At 44.8% G+C, this 21,780-nt stretch overlaps 2 protein-coding genes across 2 annotated transcripts; one reads left to right on the top strand and one right to left on the bottom strand.

The window, feature by feature from the left end:
• The first annotated feature begins 1,921 nt into the window (after positions 1 to 1,921).
• Positions 1,922 to 10,540, top strand: LOC110986542 (transmembrane protein 26-like). Its single transcript, XM_087147574.1, has 3 exons — positions 1,922 to 3,479; positions 7,231 to 7,366; positions 8,960 to 10,540. The coding sequence occupies exons 1-3, from the start codon at positions 3,277 to 3,279 to the stop codon at positions 9,830 to 9,832; spliced, it is 1,212 nt and encodes a 403-aa protein (XP_087003700.1). The 5' UTR covers positions 1,922 to 3,276; the 3' UTR covers positions 9,833 to 10,540.
• A 483-nt stretch (positions 10,541 to 11,023) lies between these two features.
• LOC110986550 (kappa-type opioid receptor-like) lies at positions 11,024 to 20,260 on the bottom strand. The gene is made up of 3 exons (XM_022248495.2): positions 19,789 to 20,260; positions 12,469 to 12,761; positions 11,024 to 11,763 (listed from the first exon to the last, which is right to left on the bottom strand). The coding sequence occupies exons 1-3, from the start codon at positions 20,036 to 20,038 to the stop codon at positions 11,140 to 11,142; spliced, it is 1,167 nt and encodes a 388-aa protein (XP_022104187.2). The 5' UTR covers positions 20,039 to 20,260; the 3' UTR covers positions 11,024 to 11,139.
• Positions 20,261 to 21,780: the final 1,520 nt, after the last annotated feature.

Genomic DNA, 21,780 nt, shown 5'->3' with positions numbered 1-21,780 from the left:
TACCCTTTCTTTGCCCCCTTGTATGCATCATTACCACCACTGACGGCAGTGCCGAATAGACTCTGAAGTGGTGCTCATTCGTATGTCTCATCTCATGGCATATGCCCGGGCTAGGACAGCAAATGGCGCCTTGCAGGCCTGGGGGTATATAAGCCTACATACCGATCCAGCTGGGAGTCGAAAATTCACTTGAAACGATTGCGCTCAACTTTTGCAAATTTGCAGACGGGATTTTTGATCTGACGTCACAATTGCGCGTTTCTGCCTCTCTAAAGGCCAAAGAGTGAATAACTCACTCTCAAAAAGAGCGAGTCCCTCATAGGCCTAAATCCCCTCCAAAAGAGTGAGAAACACCCCAAAGTCTGGAGTGAAAAACCACTCTAGAAGAGTAAAAAAAACACTCTGAAGGATCAGAGGAGCCATTTATTTAAAGGACAGCTCTTTTGTTTTCAATCTTTGGAGTGGTTAAATATAAGCTACTCCCTTTTTGAGACTGAGTTTTTCACTCGTTTGTTTACTTTCACGCCAAGTATACAGATCTTCTTCCCTCTCTCCAGGTTTTTTTTTATTTCCTCTACAAAGTGTGGGAGTACAGCCCTGCAGACGAGTTTACGGGACTCTTATTACACGCTCAGTTAATTTTGACGATGATTTTGCTTAAGACCAGTCCATACCTCTCTCTAAATAGGAAAGAGTGAAATTAAGGACAAGACGTTTCAGAGTGAAAATCACTCTGAATTTAGACTGAACAAGGCGGAAAATAGCGCCTTCCAGAGGAAGTTCGAGTGAAATTTCAATCTTTTGGAGTCACGAAATTTCACTCCATTTCGTCTGGTCCTTAGTTTTAATCGGAGAGATTGAATTTTTCTCGAACAGAGTGAATATTCACTCTTTGGCCAAGACGGTGAAACACGGAGCTCAAACCCCAGGGCCTATAGACGGACCCAAACGTTATAGTGCAGTGAGTGGTGAGTTCGTAGCGGCCATAACGTCGGCGGCCACCGCAGTACATGGAAAATAACAAAGTACGCACTAGAAATACATCGACACCAGACACAGCACGGGCAAAGCAACAGACTTCAAAAGGAATTAGGGACCAAGGAAACGACGAAACGCCGGTTTGAGTAATCTTGGGCTGGCGGTACGGTTTATACCGTTTTGGTCTCTGCGACCTCACGAATCTGCCGGCTCCTTTGTTCTTCTCACGAAGAAGGATCAAGACAGGATTTTCACAGTTAAAGATTAACGCGAATCATCAATCAAGTCGTTGGTTTTTTGTGCTTACAATCAGTCCTCGCCCACTTGAGCCTGTACTGGATTGAGAGAACAGACATAAATTTACATAATTTTTGTCTGGGGCAATTAAACAATTAAATAGCGAATGTACAAAACGTCGGCTCATCCTATCACACGCGCCATCGAGCGAAACTACGCCAAGGTGCCTAATTCGGTTAAATTTCGAAGCCACGAACCATCGCACGAAGCCACTTCGTTTGTTTTTGTAGCCAGCGACATTGGTGTTTGCTCATTTGCTGTTGCCCGTGGGAGTACGTTCTCCTAGCGACAGCGGCGAATGATGAGTTCTAGGTGGGTGTGAGCCGGAACACTGTCCACAAACGATTAACGTGCGTACAGGGGGCGGGAAGCCGCCGGCAAGCGCGACCTTCGGTCGGTTGACGACGGCCACTCCAGGCCGCTTAATAACCTGTTGTACCTGAGGAGAGCTATGTGCCAAGTAAGCCTACAGAGGAGGATTCGAACTTATTTCCAAAGGCCTGTGACGGCACTCTTATGACAGTATTTCGAACTCCTCCCGCGATTTTTAAAACTTATAAAACAAGGCGAGACAATCCAAACAAAAATGTAAGAGCTTGTACTGGGGGAACAGCAGTCTCAATCGTTTTAAGGCAAACCCCTCCCTGGGTATACGTCATCACCGCGATGAATGATTAATGTCCAGCACTGGACTGATTGGCTGCGCAGAGGAAAACCCGTAGTACTACAGTGCAGCCTGGTAGTGACGTCGCCAAGAGTGAGTTACAGATTCTACTAGCGGAGATCAAACAGGGAAGCCGGAGCACATACCGCGCAAAGCGTGCAGCCGCATCATCGAAATGATACCTGCCAACGTAAGACGACACCAGCGAGGGACGCTGGCAAGAGTTACAGGATTATACTCTTCGATATCGATGCCCCTTTGCCGCAAAAGAGAGCGACTTGTACAGGATTGTCAATTTTGATAGACAGGACTCTTCAAAGCGAGAGAACCCAATCCTGTGCAAACCGTTAGCCCGTTTGTGTGATACTGGCTCGATGGCTTACTTAACGGCGGCAGGCCCCAAACATGGACGAATCTGCCAAGGTATTGTAAGAATGTAGGCGTATGTGTATTCGTATTCTTTTCTGCAGCTTAATACAAGTGTCGTGATGCCCCAAGACTTCAATTTGAATCTGTGCTTATCGTCAAACTATCTGCAGTCGTGTAAAGTACGTTGCTGCATATTTATTATTAGTGAAGAATGACTACCGAATCGGCGAAGGAAACCTGGTGATTTTTCAGAACGATCAGGCAACTGTAGGAAGAGAAGAGACAGGCACACGTCAGTGCCATCTAGCAGCTCAACGTGCGGTGTGAACGGCTGATGGCGTCGAATGGTCGGCACTCCCTCGTTCCCATCTCTCAACCAGACAGCTGAGCACATATCAGACCCCGTCGATGTTACCATCGTATACGGAAAAACTACAGAGCTGCACATTCGCTCCCAAAGGCTTCGAAGCTTACCTCTTTGTGGATAACCCACTCGCGGTAGACTACTATACAAGCCAAAGTGTCTCATGCAGAAAGCCGAACGAATACGAGCTCAGAAGAGTCCCTGCCTAAACTATCGAACTCTACTTGTTTCTTGAGCTTCTTCGTACAGCCAAACCACGTGCCAAGACTACCCATCAGAGGCAAGCGCACGTAATTATATTACAAACCGTGAGACCCAGCGCCGTGCTGTAAGCGAATCTTTTAACTTCACTGACGAACGTAATTGAGGCACAGGGGATACCTCTCACTTAATTGGGAAAAATCCCGTCATCTAACTTCAAAACCTATGCTCTCAGAATTACTCTTTTCGCGGAAAAAACAATCGGAGATTGCTACAAATACGTGTAGTATGCGCTCATCTTGGTAGATATACGGGGTACAGCTGCCCATAGGGTACTGGAGATTTCATCTTCGACGACAAACCGTCGTAGCTGTATTTTGACGCGTTAGCGTCCAGTCCACGCATGGCGCGGACAGCGATCTGGGCTTCGGTCTTCAAGGCCGTGCTGACGCGGCTCCTGTTTGCCGGGCACACCATGATACTGATCCACCTGGTGGTCCTTCTCAAGCAAGACACCACGTACTACCTGCTGACCTTAGCCACGCTGACCCAAGTCATCGAGGGGCTATTCACCATGGTCTGGAACAAGGGAGGCGAGTGGAAATGGTAAGGAGAACCTTTGAATTGCCGTCGTTCTTTTTCCAGCTCATGGTCTTCTTGTCATTGCCAATTCCGGCAGACAGCCCACTTCACCGGCGAGGGGGATTTCCTCTATAATCCCGTGTCAAGTCAACTCACCCCCCTGGCCGACTCGCTCCTTACATCTCGCCCCGTGATAACCGACTCGCCATGGCAGATTCGCCCCCAGGCAAACTCGCCATTCAGGGCTCAACGACGACTTGCACAGTTTTCTGTTTGATGATTCATGATTACTTTCGGTGAATTCCCAGCCCGTTCTCCTGAGTTTGCTTTTATTTTTCGGCTGTTGAGAATCTGATTATTTTGTGCTGTCAATTCATGCAACGATCGTTTTCTTTCATCCTTTGTTTTAACAGCTCTCTTTACCGCATTAATCCCTCCATTACCCATGAGAAAAATAAATAAAAAAATTTGTGTGAGTGAAAGATTATGCTCGCGGTTTGCCCGCGGTCCACCTCAAACTGGGTTGTCGTTCCTTGCTTGCTTATACCTTTACCCGCCCATGCACTCGATCCTACTAGTCCTTGCCTCGGCTTTGGTCGTCTTGTATATCGACATAGCGTTAGTTTTGTTCACAGACTTAAGAAAAGCAATTGACTGATTCGCAAGCAAATTTCAAGAGCCATTTTTGGCTTCTAATCGTTAACTCCCATTTTAGACCCACCTCCCCTTTTTCAAGCTTTGGCAGCAGTGACGTATCTAGCCGGGGGCAGCGGGGGGAACTTGCTCCCCTGACGTATTTTTTTTCTGTTATAAAGCATAATTCATAGGTAAGAAAACAATCGCTTTATTTATTTATCAAATCATTAGCACAAAATCCCAGAGAAAACAACACCACGAAACAAAAGCAAGGATGTCAGGACCGCTAGTAAGGTTTTGATTTTTCTCTTCTCTAACATCATGTTGAAAGAGCCCCAATTTAAAAAAAAAAAAGCCGCCTTTGCTTTTGAATTTCCCCCACCGCTGACACCAGCGGAATACGCTGCTGTTTGGCAGTGATCTCATTACTTGTTTGCAGGAAAAGGGTAACCCAAACTTAACCTTCCTCCAAACTTGAATCAGTCCATCAGAACTTCATCAACCCAATGATACTGAATGGCTTCATATACGCTTTATGACCTTCATTTGGATCAATACAGCACTGTTTGCCGAACTATTTTATAATTATCTGAACTTTCCAGTTTTCGGGCTGCCCTAATTACGTATAGAGCCGAGCCAGCCCTCATATAGCCCAAGAACCTCATTGCCACGTATTGATCTGAGCTTGTTGACTTTGTCAACAAGTTTTCGATATCAAGCTCTCTCCGGCGGAGCTGTGCTAACAAATTAATGTCGTCATATGCAGCTCTGCCCCCGATATTGATGTTAAAAGTGATACACAGAATGTTCACTCTGGGCGCCAAGGAAGAAAACAGAGAAAAGCAGTTTATATGAGGTCAGATTAATTTGAATGATGAGCTTCATTTGCTAAACTCGGGCCGTACACGAATGGAAGAAAGTTAGATGTTGCGTGTGGATAAACTGGCACAATAGGAATGCAACTGGTTCGACGTATAATGAAAGAATTCTATTGTTGAACTCATCAGTCGATACAATGGCAGACTTTGTGACGCTTGGTGGCGGCAGACAAACTGGTCCTTTTTGCCAGTTCTGGGCATGCGCGGTAGTTTTGAGCGTGCGCACAATACTGGAAAGGGCTGGTTTGTCTGCCGCCACAAAGCTTCTCAAAGTCTCCTATTGACTGGAATTTCTCCGTCAAGGGAAATGACAACAAAAGTAAGTCCAATTGTTGAATGGACAAGGCTTCAGACATTTCAGTGCCAGCCGACGGAGCTGATGATATAGTCAACCACTAAAGAACAATTGATCATCTAAACATTACACGTGCGCCTTTTTGACGGACAGGGTTAATTACTGTCAACCCTGGAAAACACCTCAATCCACCCGTCAAATTTATTCCTGCATGCTCGCCACCCCCAGATCGGTCAAAACCAATTCGAGATTTCTGCCGCCGGCTGGTTTCGTGTGTTGCCCGGGGCGCGTGCTGTTTTGTTATTGCGATATTTGTCAAGTCATCCGACGACAGTTTAAAAGTAAACAACCTGCTAATCGATCACGACACACTGATTTACTCCACTGCAATACGACAAGGGACTGTTTATTAAAAACGTGGTGGCATCAGTCGGACGTATTGATGATTTCGAAGTCAAATTACCTCGAGACTTTTTTAACTTGCCCCGTGTTTGCCATACTTCAGTGCACAAACATCCAAACCCATTAAAGCTGACGGAATTGCACAACGAGGCCGTTCAGTATTTCAAAAAGAGCAAGTTCGCACGAGAACAAAGTAGTCAGCGTGGAATATGGCTGCGCTGATCGGACAGGCCTTGCCTCCCTGCACTGCAGTTCCCGAACGACCCCGGACAATCTTCGTTTTCGGCAAGCGCTCTTGGACTGGCGAACTGGCTCGCCGATTTTTTCGGAGTGGTTATGTCTTTCACGTACCAAGTGTGAAGATCTACACTGCCACAAAAATTTTCAAACCTTTCGAGATATTGCAAGGAAACTATTAACGTTGTTTAAAAGTTAAAAGGGCATTCAGTATTTCTTTTATTTCGTGCACACGACATTAGGATCGGTGAAGAAAATGGATACCCTGTTTTCATGTAAGGTGCAAGGGTGTACGTATAGACCTACACATAAAAGATGTATACATCGTATCATAAACAGCGCCCCCAGTATGGCGTCAGCAGCCCCTCCCCCCGTCTAATTTCCATGGCTGGGCATTTTTATATTTGATCTGCGTCATCTCCAGTCTCTCTGCACAAGTTTACGACATTGTCTGCTGCAACATGGCATGACGTTATAGAACGTAATAGAAGACGGTTTATATTAAACTCGAAGGACTCCGGACAATGAGCTGATGAGTTATTATGGGTGGTTTTTTCGCGGTGAAACATGAAAGGGCTTTCATTGTCTCGATGAGTAATTATTGCTCTCATCATGCGTACAAGGCTGATTTTCACAGTCCGGTGCTTGATGGATTCGTTCTCAGTGCATTGTTCATAGTCAATAGGCCTTCCTCCGGTCGAAGGTATTACTTTATAATCGTTAAGCTCAAGAGAAGCTGTCTCTGTTCACCCCTACTTTTATCACTTCTGGATAGCGAGTCACCAAACAAAATAGAGTTGCGCATGCGCAATGTGATACGGTACTGCGCAGTTGTAAACGGAATGACTTGATTGCAAGGCTTGAATAAAGACTGTGAATTTTTTTCCTCATGCCGAACGTTCTAATCTGGGGCGCACCTGTGGACACTTTCGTACCGCATGACGTAACTTAAACGGGCCTTCGAAAAATGCACTTTGCAATACGGGCGTTTCACAATAGCGCGCCTCCAAGAGTTTGCAACGCGTTGGCCAGTCACAATGCGCGAAATCTGTCGACCCAGTGCGCGTTTGGAAAGGGGCGACAGATTTCCCGTATTGTGATGTCCTATCCAGTCTATATAATGGAGATCAATGTGAGTACCAAAAAACACGCCCTCTTTTGTTCCTCTCGGCGCGGATTGGATAGCGCAAACCATCTCTTGGATTACTGGTATCGCGATCCAGATCCATGTGAAACAAACAGGCCCAATAAGTAGATTTATTGTTGTGCGAGCGTAACCGATGTTCCTGACTTCTATAACTGTGATTAACATCTGTCTTGACCATAGGTTCTGTCCCGGTGTAGTGGTGTTCCTGATTGGCTCAGTGCCAGCTATCTGGCTGCTCGAACTCGAAATCTACGAGCTTCGATCGACTTCCAAAAGAACGACGGAAGAGGGTGTTATGGTGGATGATGTCAATAAGGTAGGTTTTACCGACAACGATTTCAACAAGCCATACCAGCAGATATCGTTTACACCGTGTGCAACAAAAGCAAAAGCTACAAAGAGCATATACTGTGCCGATGTGATGATGTGTATAGGCATACACATCATCACATCGGCACAGTATTTGCCAACAAGCACGCTACACGCTAAAAAAAAAACTCCCTTCCGTTGAGCCCGTCTCTTTCCGAGTCAAAATGACCCAGGAGAGAGGCATGTTTTGAACTGGGAAAGAGTCAAGCCCCAGAGAACTGGGATTCTAGGTCAATTTGTGAGAGCAAATTTTAAGGGTGTAGCATCATAGCGTTTGTATTCAGACGGCTTGTGATGGCACAATTTGCCAACCAAAAGTAATGATTTGTGTGGGACGAATGACCCTGTTGCATTCAGGATGAAGATATCCAAAATGCCTTGGCCGACCCTCTGACAACATTCAAAACCTTTCCCCCTGCAGCAGCGTCTCATCTCAGCAAAGTATGACGAGGAATTTGCATACCACCAGTCATGTGCTTAACATGAAGCCCATGAAACCAACATTCACGGAGCTCGAAGACTAGTCTTGCTGATGATGTTTTCCGTTTGCTCTTCAGGGCCAATGCGTGGCGAGAATGAAAGAAAAGCACTTGTGTGATATTTGCACATCTTCGGTGCTTGGGTTTACAATTGATGGGCATCTCAAGATACAAAATCAACGACAACTTGGGGCAAGCTCGGGTAGCTGACTACCTGACTCAGAGCCTCATGGCTGCAAGGCCGTAGAGAGAAGATTACAGAAAACATCACTGATAACTATGTACACCTCACCACGGGCTTTTAGATTATCAACTTGTTTCTTAAATTACCCCTCTAGTGTAGAGTTACACGTCTAGCATGGCTGAATTCTGCTCTCTGAATATATGCTTTGGCTGCCGAGTAGACTGTGTCAGGCTTTTTCTAACACCACGTGGCTCCATAGTACCTGTATGCTGAAACCAATTTTTAACCGGGAGTTTTTTAATGAAGGTTGACTTTGATGATCATCTTGCCCACGCTGAGAGTTTTGAATGTTGCCACCATTCCCAAGTACTCCCACAATCCTTGGGAGCTGATTGTCTCAGTGTTTCCAGGGATAAGTCTGAACATGAACGCATTATGCGTTAATTCGCAACACTGTGAGCGCGCTTCACACTAACCTTATACAAGTGCCAAGGTTGGACGACAACTACACTGACCACTGGTCAAAAGTTTTTTTGCGCGCGCAGTATACATTTCCACTCGAATGCCCTGGTCGAACCGTTTTCCCCAAATCCCACCGTTTACCACGTCCGTTGCATCTCTCGTTGCGTTCAAACATAGTCTCTTCCATCTCGTACGATTACATTCTTGTCGATGGTTCCCTGTATTTACAAAAATGGCTATTGATAACGAGCGATACGATCATGCTCTTGGGCCTGTTCGTTATGGTATTTTGGATCACGTTGGTCGAAATATAGCCGATCAAACTTGTCACAGGCAGTCCTGGCTATGACATCCCAGATACTCTGAGTCTAGATCTGCACAAGTTACCAGCATCATTTTTTGTTGCATACCACAGGTATACGGTGTTATCATAGAGTGGATTCTAATAACGGAACAAATGCTGCCCCTCTTGCTCATCGTGGGTCGTTGGCTGCTGCCAAAGGGCGCCATCACCCGAGACGAGCTGTCCCAGCTCCTGCTCGTCTACTTCGCCACAGCGTCCGACATCATCGAGTTCTTTGACGGCTTCAAGGAACCTGCCATCAGGTACAACCGCCAGTTGGTCGTCACCCTTCTCACACTGTGGAGCTGGAGCCTGCTGCAGTTCTCGATGGTCATGACGGCTACCAGGAGCTCGGTGACCAAGCCCACTGGCCAATCAGAGTCGACGTCGACAACGACGACGCAGTCGAGGAGAAAAGGTCTGTTGCAGAGGGCGGTGTTTAAGCGATTCCCGCGCCTAGCCGCCTCTCGGGCCGTCGCACCGGTGTGCCCTGCTAACCCTCTCCTCCGTGACCCGGTTGAAGGGTTGATAATCCCCGTCAAGCCAGAGCACGAGGTACGGGAAGACGCCACCCCGGCCTGCACGTGCCTGGAGAGCGACGTCTGGTCCGTGGTGGCCAGCATCATCCTGCAGGATGGGCCCTTCCTGGTCTTCCGACTGACGCTCATCACCCACTTCCGGGCCTACAGCCACACCAACATCTTCTTCACCTGTAAGAACCTGATCGTGGTGGCTCTGCAGGCGTATCGGGTCCTGGTTCTGTACGCGGAGAGGCGAGAAAAGCAGAGGCGGGACAGAAAGAGGAAGGAGAAGTTGGCGAAGAGGCTGGCTGAGCTGAAGAAACAAGGCTACAGTTTCCCGCCAGAATTGGAAGCCGACATTGTAGTAGCAGACGATACGTCCGACTTGGATCCCTACGTTGCTGCAATGCTGCAGCCCGAGTGAAGTCCTTCTGTTGGTTTAACTTAATGTGCATTTTTGCTAATATATAGTCTTCAGCATTATTTTGTCTCTTATTATGCAAATGTCGTCGAGGTGCTTGTGTTGCATTTTATTCAAAATGAACTTGGTATGTTGCAGTTGGTTGCGAAATGAAATAGATAACTCAACTTTAAAGACTATCTGTGTCAAGTCGTCAAAGTAGGACCATATGTCGCATGCTATTCACTCTTTGCACGCTGCCGCCATAGGCACGCAGAGCCTCGAACTGGCAGCTTAATTACACAATGAATATAGCCGATTCAGTGATTCCAGCGAATGTTGCTCAGGTAATTTTGTGCGCGTTGCGATAGTTCTTACACCACGGAATTGGACAAAGCGATTCGGACGCGATTGTACAAGCTGCCTGTTCGAGGCTGTGCATACCTATGGCGGCAGCGTGCAAAGACCGAATGGCGGGCGCACACTGACGTCCCTCTCGCCTGAGTACCAGGCATTTCATCAGGACTTGGAAGAGAAACCCCACAAAGGAAGCTCAAACTTCACAAATGAAGCTGAGCACAAATGAATATATCGACAAAAGTACGAATTTATCTTTTAAAATAATAGTAGGCCTATCACAGTGGAATTTCACTCGCACATTTTCGGACCATAATTTCATTTTTTTGTGGATTGACTGCTTACACCGTCTTTTTCACGGCTGTCAGTGTCTTGCGTGCTGTCGTTCGTTATGGCCGTCATGGGCTTTTGGTTGGCATAAAGATTCAGAAAAAAAGGCGATTTGTAAATCTCAGTTGTTTGATAACAGATTATGCATATTCAGGTCTTTATTCCGTACAAAATAGATCTTGCCATTATGCTTCCCTCAAATTATAAAGTACATTCTAGAAATCAGTGCACTTGAATAGATTGACTCTAAGGTCTGAGGTACAATGTTTCTATAGCCGCATTTTGTTCCATGAATCCCCATTTTAATGCCCGTTTACGTAAGTAAGATATTAGCGACGGAAATAAACTTCTTGGCTGTAATAAACAAACATTATTAGTTAGCACGCATCAATTGAAGTCGCGTCTAATAAGCCTTTGCCGGTACCCGCCACCAAATCGAAAGGGCGCTGGTGAAAGTAAATCTCAATCAATACAAGCTGCAAAGGTAACAATTTATTTTAACAGGCATGTATAATACAAACCAATCTACAAATGTATTTTTTTGACCTCGAGTAGAACTTGAATAACAATTATGCGCCCGGATGAAAAAAAACCCGCTACCAGCAAACCGTTCCGTTTGGATCGTAGATACGAAGTACTCGTAACTAATAACAAAATATGCCATCATTTGAATAGTTACTGTTATTCACAACTCTCAATTTCAACACGATTCCGGGCCCCAGCACGTCATCCCTGCTGGCCGTATTTCTGTCCAAGATCCGCGTCCGGCGCTTGCGGCACAGGAGCTCCCGGCAGGCTTTGCGGAAGCTGGACGTGACGAACGAGTAGATGATGGGGTTCATGCAGCTGTTGGCGAAGGGCAGCAGCAGGCACACGTTGTAAAGTTCTGGCGGGACCGCGGCGCCGGGTGCGTACCTGGAGAGCACGTTGTAGGTGGCGAAGGAGCCGTAGCAGACGACGTAGGCCAAGAAGACCACCAGCAGCGTCCGGGCCGACTTCCAGCCCTTGACCTTGCGGCGGCGCAGGTCAGCGTCGGTGGCGTTGGAACCGGTGGTGTGCTGGGGCCTGTTCACCCGTCGGATGCTGACGATGATCACGACGTAGATGACGACTGTGAGAATTGTGGGCACGTAGAATAGCACGATGTTGAGGTACACGCTCTTGAACTCGGGCCACCAAGGCCCAAAGGGCACGACCACCTTACAGGCAAAGGGAAGTTTCCCGGTGTAGGTGACAGCAACCAGTGATGTATCGTTATTATGGAACGCCTGCAAAGGAAAGAAGATGCAACTCGAGGTAAGAAAAAAAAAGCTGCCCCAAATTAGCCCACTAAGCTCCCCAAAACGACGCAAGAACGGCATGTCTCGTTTTTACAAATTTTGGTCAATTTTACAATATGTTACAAAAAGAAGCTTGGAACGTGAAAGAAACACACACAGCACTGTGATATTGGACAAAAGGGGGATAGAGAGTTGGCTTTCTCCCCGGCTCTTTTGTTTCAGGGTTCAAGCCGAGGCAAGCGCAAATCAACATGCGATATGCTTGACGTCAAGAAGCAAAATTTTTACCACTTTCACACAGACAGTTTCATGGCGGCGCTATTTAAATCGACCAGTGGCTGCGCCTCGGCGTCCAGATAGTACGGAAGCGCGTAAGCGCCACTAACGAGATTTTTTTTAAGTGCTCTCTCAATACAACAGATACTCTCCCAACTGCAAAATTGTAATTCGCCTGAGCGAGATAAAATTTTGGTTGGTTCAACACTTCTGTAAGACAGCGTCCTTGTTTGTGGGAATATACGATTTTCGTGCTCTGCGCTCGTGTGGGGCTAATATAACGGAGAGGGTTCATTCAACTTATATAATAATCGAAAGTTGTAAAAGGGCTCAGAAATGGAAATAACCCAAAAACGCATTCACAGAAAGGCTGTCTCCATTGTTTTGAACCAGCGGGCACTGGGGAGTGATTGTTACCTCAAACATGAAGGGCGTGGGTATTGCAGCGAGGACAGCCAGGAACCAGATGCCCACGCATATGATCTTGGTCCGTCTGGCGGTGAACGTCAGCCGGAACCGCAGTGGGTGCACCACGGCGAAATACCTGTCGATCGCTATGGCGACCATGTTGAACACCGTCAGGTCAAATGCCACGAACCGGAAGTAACGATGCACCTTGCACTGGAGGTCGTCCCGCCAGAGACTGGGCCACGTGACCTTGAAGAATTCGGTGATGTGGAACAGAACGACCGCGAGGGCCAGCATGTCCCCTGTCATAGGATAAAGGTTGCATCGTTTGTTAAGATTTTAACAAAGACAAGCACGATATTCTTCAACCCTATACCCGTAGAGGACGCTGCAGGGATTGACAAATTTTTTCAGGTGTTCATAAATTTATTTTCGATTCTTAATTAATTGGCCTTATTTACAAGAATACCATGGATGGAAAGCAAGGTATTTTTTTTCTATCTTTGCACCTGGGAATAAAAAGGAGAGTGCTACAGGAAAAGTTCATTACAATCATTTAAGCTGATGAAGAATTTAAACTTTGTGGTTAATTGTATTTGAATGTTTTAAGCCACATTTGAAAATGATAGCAAGGCATGGAACCCTTTCTTTCCCTTTTAAAATCTATTCTGATTAATTCGTATTTGAAGAATTTTCCAAATGTTCTTGGAAAATACTGATTACCAATTCAGCGGAACTTTAGAAATCGCTGTCATAAAAACCATGGACATGCGCACACTGCATCTTTATAGACAGTGGGACGTAGATGCGACGTTAATTCGAATCTAAGAGACGTCAGAGGATTGTTAGGGAAAGGGATCCAGGGAATCAGATGAAAGAGGTACAGCGATTGTCGGTGTTGTTGTGTGTAGGGTCCGTAGGCTTTTGCCAGCCAGTTTGGGGGCCGAATCATGAATTTGGGGTGACTGAATTTGATTTTTTGCAACATATCATTTTGACATCGAAATCTGATGGAGTGGCCATCATGCAGATTCTGTACGATTTTAATGAGTCGCCAAGACTCATATTGGCAAATTTACACTCTGCATTTCAACATAATAAAAAAATGGCAAAAGATATTCGGCGATATCTTGTAATGCATGAACATACTCGTAGCCGGTCAATGAAGGTTGACACCATGCACATTGACAACTGAAGAGAACAGCTATTTTATGACGAGTTGATATCAACGGAGTCAGTTTTCAATTAAGGTCACAAAATGGAATGGCCGGATGATATTGGAAATGTATTAAAGGCGGTTCTGGCGCCATTTCTTCACCAGAATAGATAAATTTGCCTCTAAATAGTCTCGGACGTTTCACCATTTGGCCAGACGGAACTGGGATTTAACCCCCCCCCCCGAGCACGACTCGAGCCTCGTCAGCCCAGCCCTCTGCTGCACGGCCCGCGCTGCTTCGGTGAAATGGATAACTCATGCATCCACGGATTTCCTGTCGTCTCAAATTGTCTCTGCAGGATCATTAGTAGCAGCCTTTTTCAGAATTTCTCATTACTGTGGCGGTAGGCAAATTGAAAGGGAAATTGAAACAATTTTCGCGTGGGACCAATTTGCCGAAATCGTAAAGGATATTTACGTATTGTCCTCTCGCCATTTGCGTACAATAAAGACAATGGTCACTTTTTATTCTGGAATCGTAGTGACGGTTTCACTGTTCGTTGAGGAATCGTTGATCAAGAAACTTAATTTCTAGGAAAAGAAACGCAAATTCATGTTCCGGGGTTGATGTAAATGCTTTGCAATCGGGAATTAGGGTTGGAAATTCAGCGAAACTGACGCGGTGTAACGTCGAATATATCCGACCAAATCTTTAACGGGAAAGTCGCAAAGTGGCGAAAAAATAAAGGCATAAACCACCGTTGTCGGTCATGTGTATATAGATTTTGTCCCGGTGTCGAAACTATTTTGAACTGTGCCGACTTCGTCAAACACGGTTTGTCTTCGGATTTGGCACTTCGGAAACCCATTTGAGAAAAAAAAAATGTGCTTGACCACCATTAACACTTTCACGACTAGAATTGCGTTAAATAACCTGAATAAGGTGGGAACATTACTCCCCTTGTATATTGTTTTAAATTCTCAACATGATCAGTGGTTAATTTATGAATCAAAGTCCTCTGGCTGAAAAAAAATATTTTCCATGTGTCAAGGACATGCGCACTGGTACTGGATACATATGTACTACATGTGCTAATTTTATATTTTCGTTTTATCGACCGATAAACCACTTACCACTGGAGTGGAATAATTGCCGCTGCCAAACACTGGTTTCAAGCATGTGTTTAGTGAGTCACGGACACGTTTACACGTAGCCGGATATATATTTCAGACGACCTCACAATGTGCACTTTAAGTTTATAACTTCGGACAGCAAGCGTTGAGAGCGAGTTTGTCGCCTGCCGATGTTGCGTGGGTCCTGCTGGGACCAGTTGGCCTTATTCCTGGACACTAACATTAAGGTATCCAGGCTAGGATTTTTGTTCTTAGAGTCACTTTTGGGGCAATTCTATACTTTTTATTAACGTATGAAAACTGTTTGAAATCCTTTCGGCCGGCTATGAGTATATTGAATTGCCAGACAATTGAGGGCGCTGAGGAGGCTTGACGTAAATCAGGGAATACGCTGTTTTAGTTCACATGTGTCTGTGTTCAAATTTTGAACCCCAAATTTTAAATCAAAACATTTCTGAAAAAAATTGCTCTCTGAGTTATTCCATTTACTTACAAAGCAATACACTGTCAACGTAATGGAAATTTACGACTGCAAAATTGAAACATTCAGCGGTTTCATACACTGTGTAATGTGATCAGCTTTGCCCAGGAATATGGAAAATTGGATTAGCATGAAACACAGAAATCACTACAATATACAGATCAAACTATTCCCCCCAAAAATTGAAATATGGTTAATTGAAACATAAAGATACAGGTGCAATCTCATGGAACGGTTGTGATAAGACAACGTCAGCTTCGTGGGGGCAGTCAGCGCTAGAGATTCGCGTTTCATGCATGGTGATGCTGCACTGCACACGGGCTGCAGTTCCCAATTCCATTATCGAAAATTGAACTCAGACATATCAACCTGTTTGAAAGAAATGCACATGTGCCGTGGCACGTGGACATCTTAGTAGGCCCCACAGATCAATTTGTAGACCCGTAATTTTCGTTATGCATGGTGCCCGCTGTGCCAGCTGCCAGGATGTGCCATGTTTTATGAGGTGTACAGAACGAAAGCAACTATTCCTCCGAGGTGAATTCAATAAATGTCACGTCTTCTTGAAAGATTCGATTTGCAAGTGTATTATATAAGTCGGTCTATTCGATTACTTGATTTCGATATATTTATAAATCGAGAAAACAATCAGTAGACAGAGTAGCAAGAAAAGAGTTATCTTCTATTTTTATAAAGAAGGCAGCTGCTTTTATCTATATCTGTGTCTTTATTAACAAAGCAGGTTTTTTAATTTCCCAAGATGGATCTAGTCTTGGACAGGACGTACTTAACAGTAAGTTGCATAATGCCGGTTTTCGAAGCCGATTTTTGTACGCCACGAGAAAATAAGTGTGTTTTAAGCTGCACATGGGCAAGGGTGTGTTACTGTAACCTAGGCCTGCAGTGACGGGTGTGTACTTGCAATGACAGACTTGGGCAGATTCGTCTTGGGTCAAACTTCGCCAGCCGAGGCACAAACGTTATAGAGCTAATTACATTATGTTGAGTTGTTGTTTCCAGCACCTTAAATTTCTCAGGTGCATATATTCTGCCATTTCCCCTCAAGTTTCCCCGCTGGACTGAAATGGAATATTGCGACTCATCCATAATGGTTCCGAGTGGCCGTATGCATTTTGATAGCTTTTGCCCGCAATCTGGCCGAAGGGCCTAAAGCCATTTACGATTCCGCACTTACGCATTGGGATAAGGCAAATGCCGGCCATTCGCGTTTGAAATCTGCAATGGTATGCATGCACGTGAGAGGTTTACCTAGCTAGTCACCAGAGGCCAAAGACGGAGCGCAGTTTGGACTAACAGCCATTTCCACTTGCATAATGAAATTTGTGACATTTCAGAAACTTTACTGCCATCTTTCTTGGGTGAGGATTCTTTTCAAACAAAACAAAAAAACAGAGAGAAAACGAAATTCATTTTGCAACTTGAGACCTGGATACGCCACTGACCAAAATTCTCTTAAAAATCGAAAATTATATCTGAGAAACAAGTTTAATTTGGACAAGTTTAATTTTGAAGTGCCTTCACAATGACAGAATCATTGAAAAAATATTAGATTACGTTGACGGGCTGGCTTTGTTCGAGTCGGTGCTAATCTAGTAGAATCTTTTCATACAGTGGAAACACTTGGTGTGTCGGTCACAAATCCTCTTATCTGTCAATGGGCTATAATGTCATATAAGTCCAGCCGGAAGGGCCTTGCACCCTCGACAACTACACTCGATATTCAGTCATCAAGTTTTGCCATTTCCATTCAAGACAGGATACAAATGAACCGAGGGCGTGTGGTGGGTGATAATGTTGACCATGTGGGCCATTGTAGACCCATACCTGTCAGAGTTAAGGGAAAACATCCAATTCAAATGTAAGTTCTATATTCTGTACAATATTTCTTATAGAAATATCGGGAAAAGTGCCAAAGTGCGACTAACGAGAAGACAGTCTGCATCCCCTTGTTTTAGAAAAAGATCGAATGGATTTTATCAAATTATCCTCCATAGTAAGACTCCTGTTTACATCCTTACTCATTTTGGACAAGGAGGGTTAGATATTGACTTCAATTGACACGAAAAATCTGAGCCACAGGGCTTCATGTAGCTCTGATGTTCAGACTGTATAAAATAATGCCAACTCTTCAATGTCGATGGTGATTGTATCAACCCTGACAACGTTAACACATGCCACGAATCGTCCAAATCTTCTGATTAGGTAACAACCCCATTCATTGCAACCACCATGCACCATGGCAATCGAGCATGGTCTATTTGATCAGAGTACAACGAGCCCATTCAGTGAGGTCTTGTTCCCTCACACGGCGCTTTAAATATTCATGTCCATTGTCGGTATTTTTATACCCGATGTCCTTTTTTAAGAGAAAAAAAAATTTACCTCGGAGAAGACCCGTTCAATGACACGTACTTCGACTGTTGACGTGTCTTATTTCGGGGTGGGACGGAATCGAATAAGTTAGGGGTTCTCAGGAATATCCTGGCAAGCAGTACCAATACTGCAATGGGTAACAATTTGATTGTTTTTGACTTATTGACATAGTTTATTTCCCATTGTTTACATCGTCAGTTCTTAGAACCATCACCCTTCGGTGAGGTCTCTGTGTATCATGTGCTGTGTAATGTCGGCATGAGATGCACCGAGTCCATTGCAAAGGTCGAACTGTTCGAAATCATTTGAAACACTTTGTTTATGGAAGGATTTCAAGTTCTAAGAGAGAATACGAGACGCCACTTCCCAAAGAAGGAGTCAGTAGAACGGGGTCGCCCTCTCCTGGCGTTGATCAAGTTACAACCTGGATTGGAAACCGGTGTTATCTTAAAGTCCAGATTTGCGTGTACGCAAAAATCTGGACCATGAGAGTATAATGTATTTGCAAGCTCCTCTCGCACTGACGGAGAGAAGGAAAACACTTCAAATTCCAAGGAAAGTGTCAGTTTACTGTGGAGATTTGAGGTGAAAGAAAACGAGTAAGGATGTGAGTTCTAATCGGGTCAAGTCCCCTCGAGCAAACGGATTTTTTTCCCGCTGGTAATGTCGACGCGGGGACTTATTAAGACCCCCCCAACTGAAATGGAAACTGACGTCTATCTACGTGGACGTCATCCTATTCTTTGACATATAGTTAACTATAGTTTGACTAACACCGCCAAAGCGATGGTCGGTTTAGACTGTCTAGTCGACCGTTGGTACCTGACAGTCGTCACCAACACCACGAAGTAACACAAATCTATATGTGTGCACGCTTCAACGCGTGTTTTATAAAAATGTGATATTTTCGTTTTCACGAAGAGGCACAAATGTCTTCATGGTTGAATAGAAGAATGGTTTCATGAGGTGACAGATGAAAAGTTCGATTCCACGATTTGCCTCGTGGAATGGAACATTTCTTCGGTACCATTGCACTCATAAATATTCATTATTTGTATAAGAACAGTGCTTCCAATTTTTAAAACACTTAAACGCGAGACATCAATCATGAAAGACAGTAGAACGCTAGCACCCAAAACAAACAAAATGAAACAAAAGTAAACACACGTGCATGACACGGGGAGGGACATAAAATCTAGTTTAGAGAACACTTTCACAAAATTTTTATGTACGGTAATTAAAGCTCTTAAAAATCCATATCAAAGTTCGCCCAGGATACATAGATAATGTGGATTTTTCATTCTACACGGGGGGAACGTCTTTAGCATAAACATGCAAATAAATTGAAAATTATGTATCACATTTAATCAGAAATTGCACATAATTATTACAATTATGACCGAAAATCATGTCCCCAAATTTTAGCCTGACATGATTTTTAATGTGGAAACAGGAGCGCAGAAACCTTTAAAGTCGATTATCTCCAGAAGTGATTTTGTCTGGGTCATTAACGACCTTTTCCTTGGCACGCAACGATATCTGGATTTTTCATTCTACACGGGGAGAACTGCTAACTTGATGCGACATATGGCTATAGCAATAATAATATAACAAGCACTCTAAGGCGCCATCTATCTAGCAAACTACTCCGAGGCGCTGTATCATCATTATCCCTGCACATTGGGCTCACACATCATCTGAACATTCCTGAAACCATCTCAGCTCCCTGGGGAGTATACTAGCCCGGTGCTGCCATTTCGGCGCAAATGGCTAAACTACCATATCTGCCCTCAAAGGTACCCATTTACTCCTGGGCGGAGAGGGGCACATAGGGGTAAAGTGACCTGCCCAGGATCACAACATGCTGCCATCAGCTGGATTTGAACCCCCGACCCTATGATCAGAATCTACAAACCCTAACCACTAGGCCACATATGCCTCCTATGATGACAAAGCGTTTTGTAACAACCTCCCTGTGAACGAGGGGCGAGTTTTGTGCACTGCTTTTTCCTCTGCATGGTCAGCGTGTGACAGTGTAGATTTCAATGTTGAATAGGGTGTGCACATGAAATGGTATATTTATTTGACTTGCTTTACATGTCATTGTCAGACTTCATGAAACTTAACTCGGCGCAAACAGGGGAGTTTGGAAGAGGAAACTTACCCAGGGCAAGATTGAGAATGTACAGAGCAGCATTGGAGCGTCGGTACCTCTTCCGGGAGTAAACGACCAGCACGAAGAGGTTGCCCACCAACCCTAGGACGAAGACGCTGGTCAGGAACGGGATTTCGAATTTGAACCGCTCAGGCGACCGTCGCTTCGTCGCTTCCTCCCCGTCGTCCGCTTCCCCGCCACCGGTCACCAAAGCTGTTGGTGTCGAGAATAAATCCGCGGGGATCATACTGTCCCCCATCGCTAATGACTGTCGATTAATAAACTCGGAAACTTCAACTGCAGGACCTATAGATGTATCTGTTCTCCACCCTGTTCGTCGTATGAAGGTCTTTTTCAATGGTGCGTGTGCGGCAAGCCACGATCCATAATTATACTGCCTAGTGCTCCATTTGGCCGGATGCGTTTGTCAGCGGTGCGTGCACTCTCGGCTCTCGGTATACCGGTAGTGAATATGAAAAATAAAAGCGTCAAGGAAATTTCCACACGGCTTAACAATTACAATGCCGTGTTCGCAAAACCTTGTGGTAAGGTTTACGCTGTTTAATAACACTGGTTTGAAACAGGGCAATTTGAGACGACTCTCACCACAATAGAGCGTATTATATCCAAACGGTCTATTTCTGTGATTACCCAAAGTTCGAAAAATATTTTAAACGAGAAAGAGCCAAGTTAACTCTGAAAGAGCCAGAACAGTGTTTCTGTCACGCATTGAGTTTTGGTGGTTTTGTTTTACAGTCTTGACCTACTAGTATTCTTAGGCAGCTCCCATTTTCCCTAGGCAGGTCAGTGAATATTGTCCACTTCGTCCACTGTGCGCCCAATCCATGCGGGTTAATGTGTGTGGAATTCGATTTCAAATGCCCGTAACAACAAAACCAGGTGTCGGATTCAAATTACTAGTGAAGTTGATTTGTGCCGAAAATTGGGGTAAGGGTGTTTTTCACAGGGGGATGTCTTGCCATGGAAATTTGAAGGGGGGTTGACACCATAGGACACTATAATAGGGGCGATGTTCATGATATTGATATACATCTGTAATATATTACATTCGTGCAGAGTCTTAAATCAAAATGATATATTTACATGCATGGCTTTTTATTGCTTCCCCGTTTTGATACATTTTAGTCGTTGGGAAGTCGGACAAGTTCTTTGCAATCGGTTTTAATTTTTGGCTCAACGCCCCAAAAAGCAACAAGGGTGGGTAAGGACTCAAGCTATAGCTCCCCCCCCCCTTCTCCAAAAATGAGGCGGGGGGACACATACCCCATCTATCTCCAGGATTTACACCCAGGGTAGTGAGAACATGCTTGTAAACTTTAAAAAGAAATCAGGCTGGGGAGAGCCTAGTTCAGTCAATGTAGATATGTTGTTTTTGAGGCAGGGGACTAAAGTGAACAACGTCAGGGCGATAATGACTCTTGCGTTAGTAGCCTTTTTCAAGGAGAAATATTGGCTGCTGGCTAAGTATTCCGAGTTCAAACGGCACACTGGCTATAAGTACAGAATGGGGAGAGAAAGCTTAAAACCAAAAATTTGAAGCCATCTATCACGGGACAAATTTTAAACCCAAATGCTTTCAAGTTCTTAAGCAACAGGTTACCCAAACTATGATAAGTCAATACTTCCAGCTGCCGAAAACAGACGTGGCACGTGGCTAAACTGGTTCCCGTCTTATACACAGTCACCCTTCCGTAGAGTTAGGGGTAATTATATAATATCAAAACCTGTACGCATGCGTGTTACTCGGAGGATCACCTTTCGTGACGTGGACGTCGTTGAAGCTACTTGGAGTATTGGCGGCTTTTTTTACCGTGCCGTAAGTTTGTGGACAAAACACTAAGCTATGGAGGACTAGCTATGATCTTTGATATTTTTGTCGAAAATATTCAATAATTTCTAGTGCACCACATTAAATTATTGCCCAAGGGTTACGGTATCGTGATTAGTACGAACAAACTCTTGCAGATGGTGTTCATGTCC

The sequence above is a fragment of the Acanthaster planci genome, linkage group LG16 (assembly GCF_054643075.1).
Source record: "Acanthaster planci isolate LZ-2023a linkage group LG16, COTS_SCS, whole genome shotgun sequence".
NCBI classification, from domain to species: Eukaryota; Metazoa; Echinodermata; class Asteroidea; order Valvatida; family Acanthasteridae; genus Acanthaster; species Acanthaster planci.
Note: the sequence above shows the minus strand (reverse complement) of the source record. Positions and strands in the feature narration are given on the sequence as shown.

Coding starts and splice junctions, on each gene's coding strand:
- LOC110986550 (XM_022248495.2), bottom strand. CDS start 20,038: ATGGGGGACAGTATGATCCCCGCGGATTTATTCTCGACACCAACAGCT. Junction 12,762..19,788: donor CATTCTCAATCTTGCCCTGG/GTAAGTTTCCTC, acceptor ATCCTATGACAG/GGGACATGCTGGCCCTCGCG. Junction 11,764..12,468: donor CCACGCCCTTCATGTTTGAG/GTAACAATCACT, acceptor TTTCCTTTGCAG/GCGTTCCATAATAACGATAC.
- LOC110986542 (XM_087147574.1), top strand. CDS start 3,277: ATGGCGCGGACAGCGATCTGGGCTTCGGTCTTCAAGGCCGTGCTGACG. Junction 3,480..7,230: donor AAGGGAGGCGAGTGGAAATG/GTAAGGAGAACC, acceptor TCTTGACCATAG/GTTCTGTCCCGGTGTAGTGG. Junction 7,367..8,959: donor TGGTGGATGATGTCAATAAG/GTAGGTTTTACC, acceptor TGCATACCACAG/GTATACGGTGTTATCATAGA.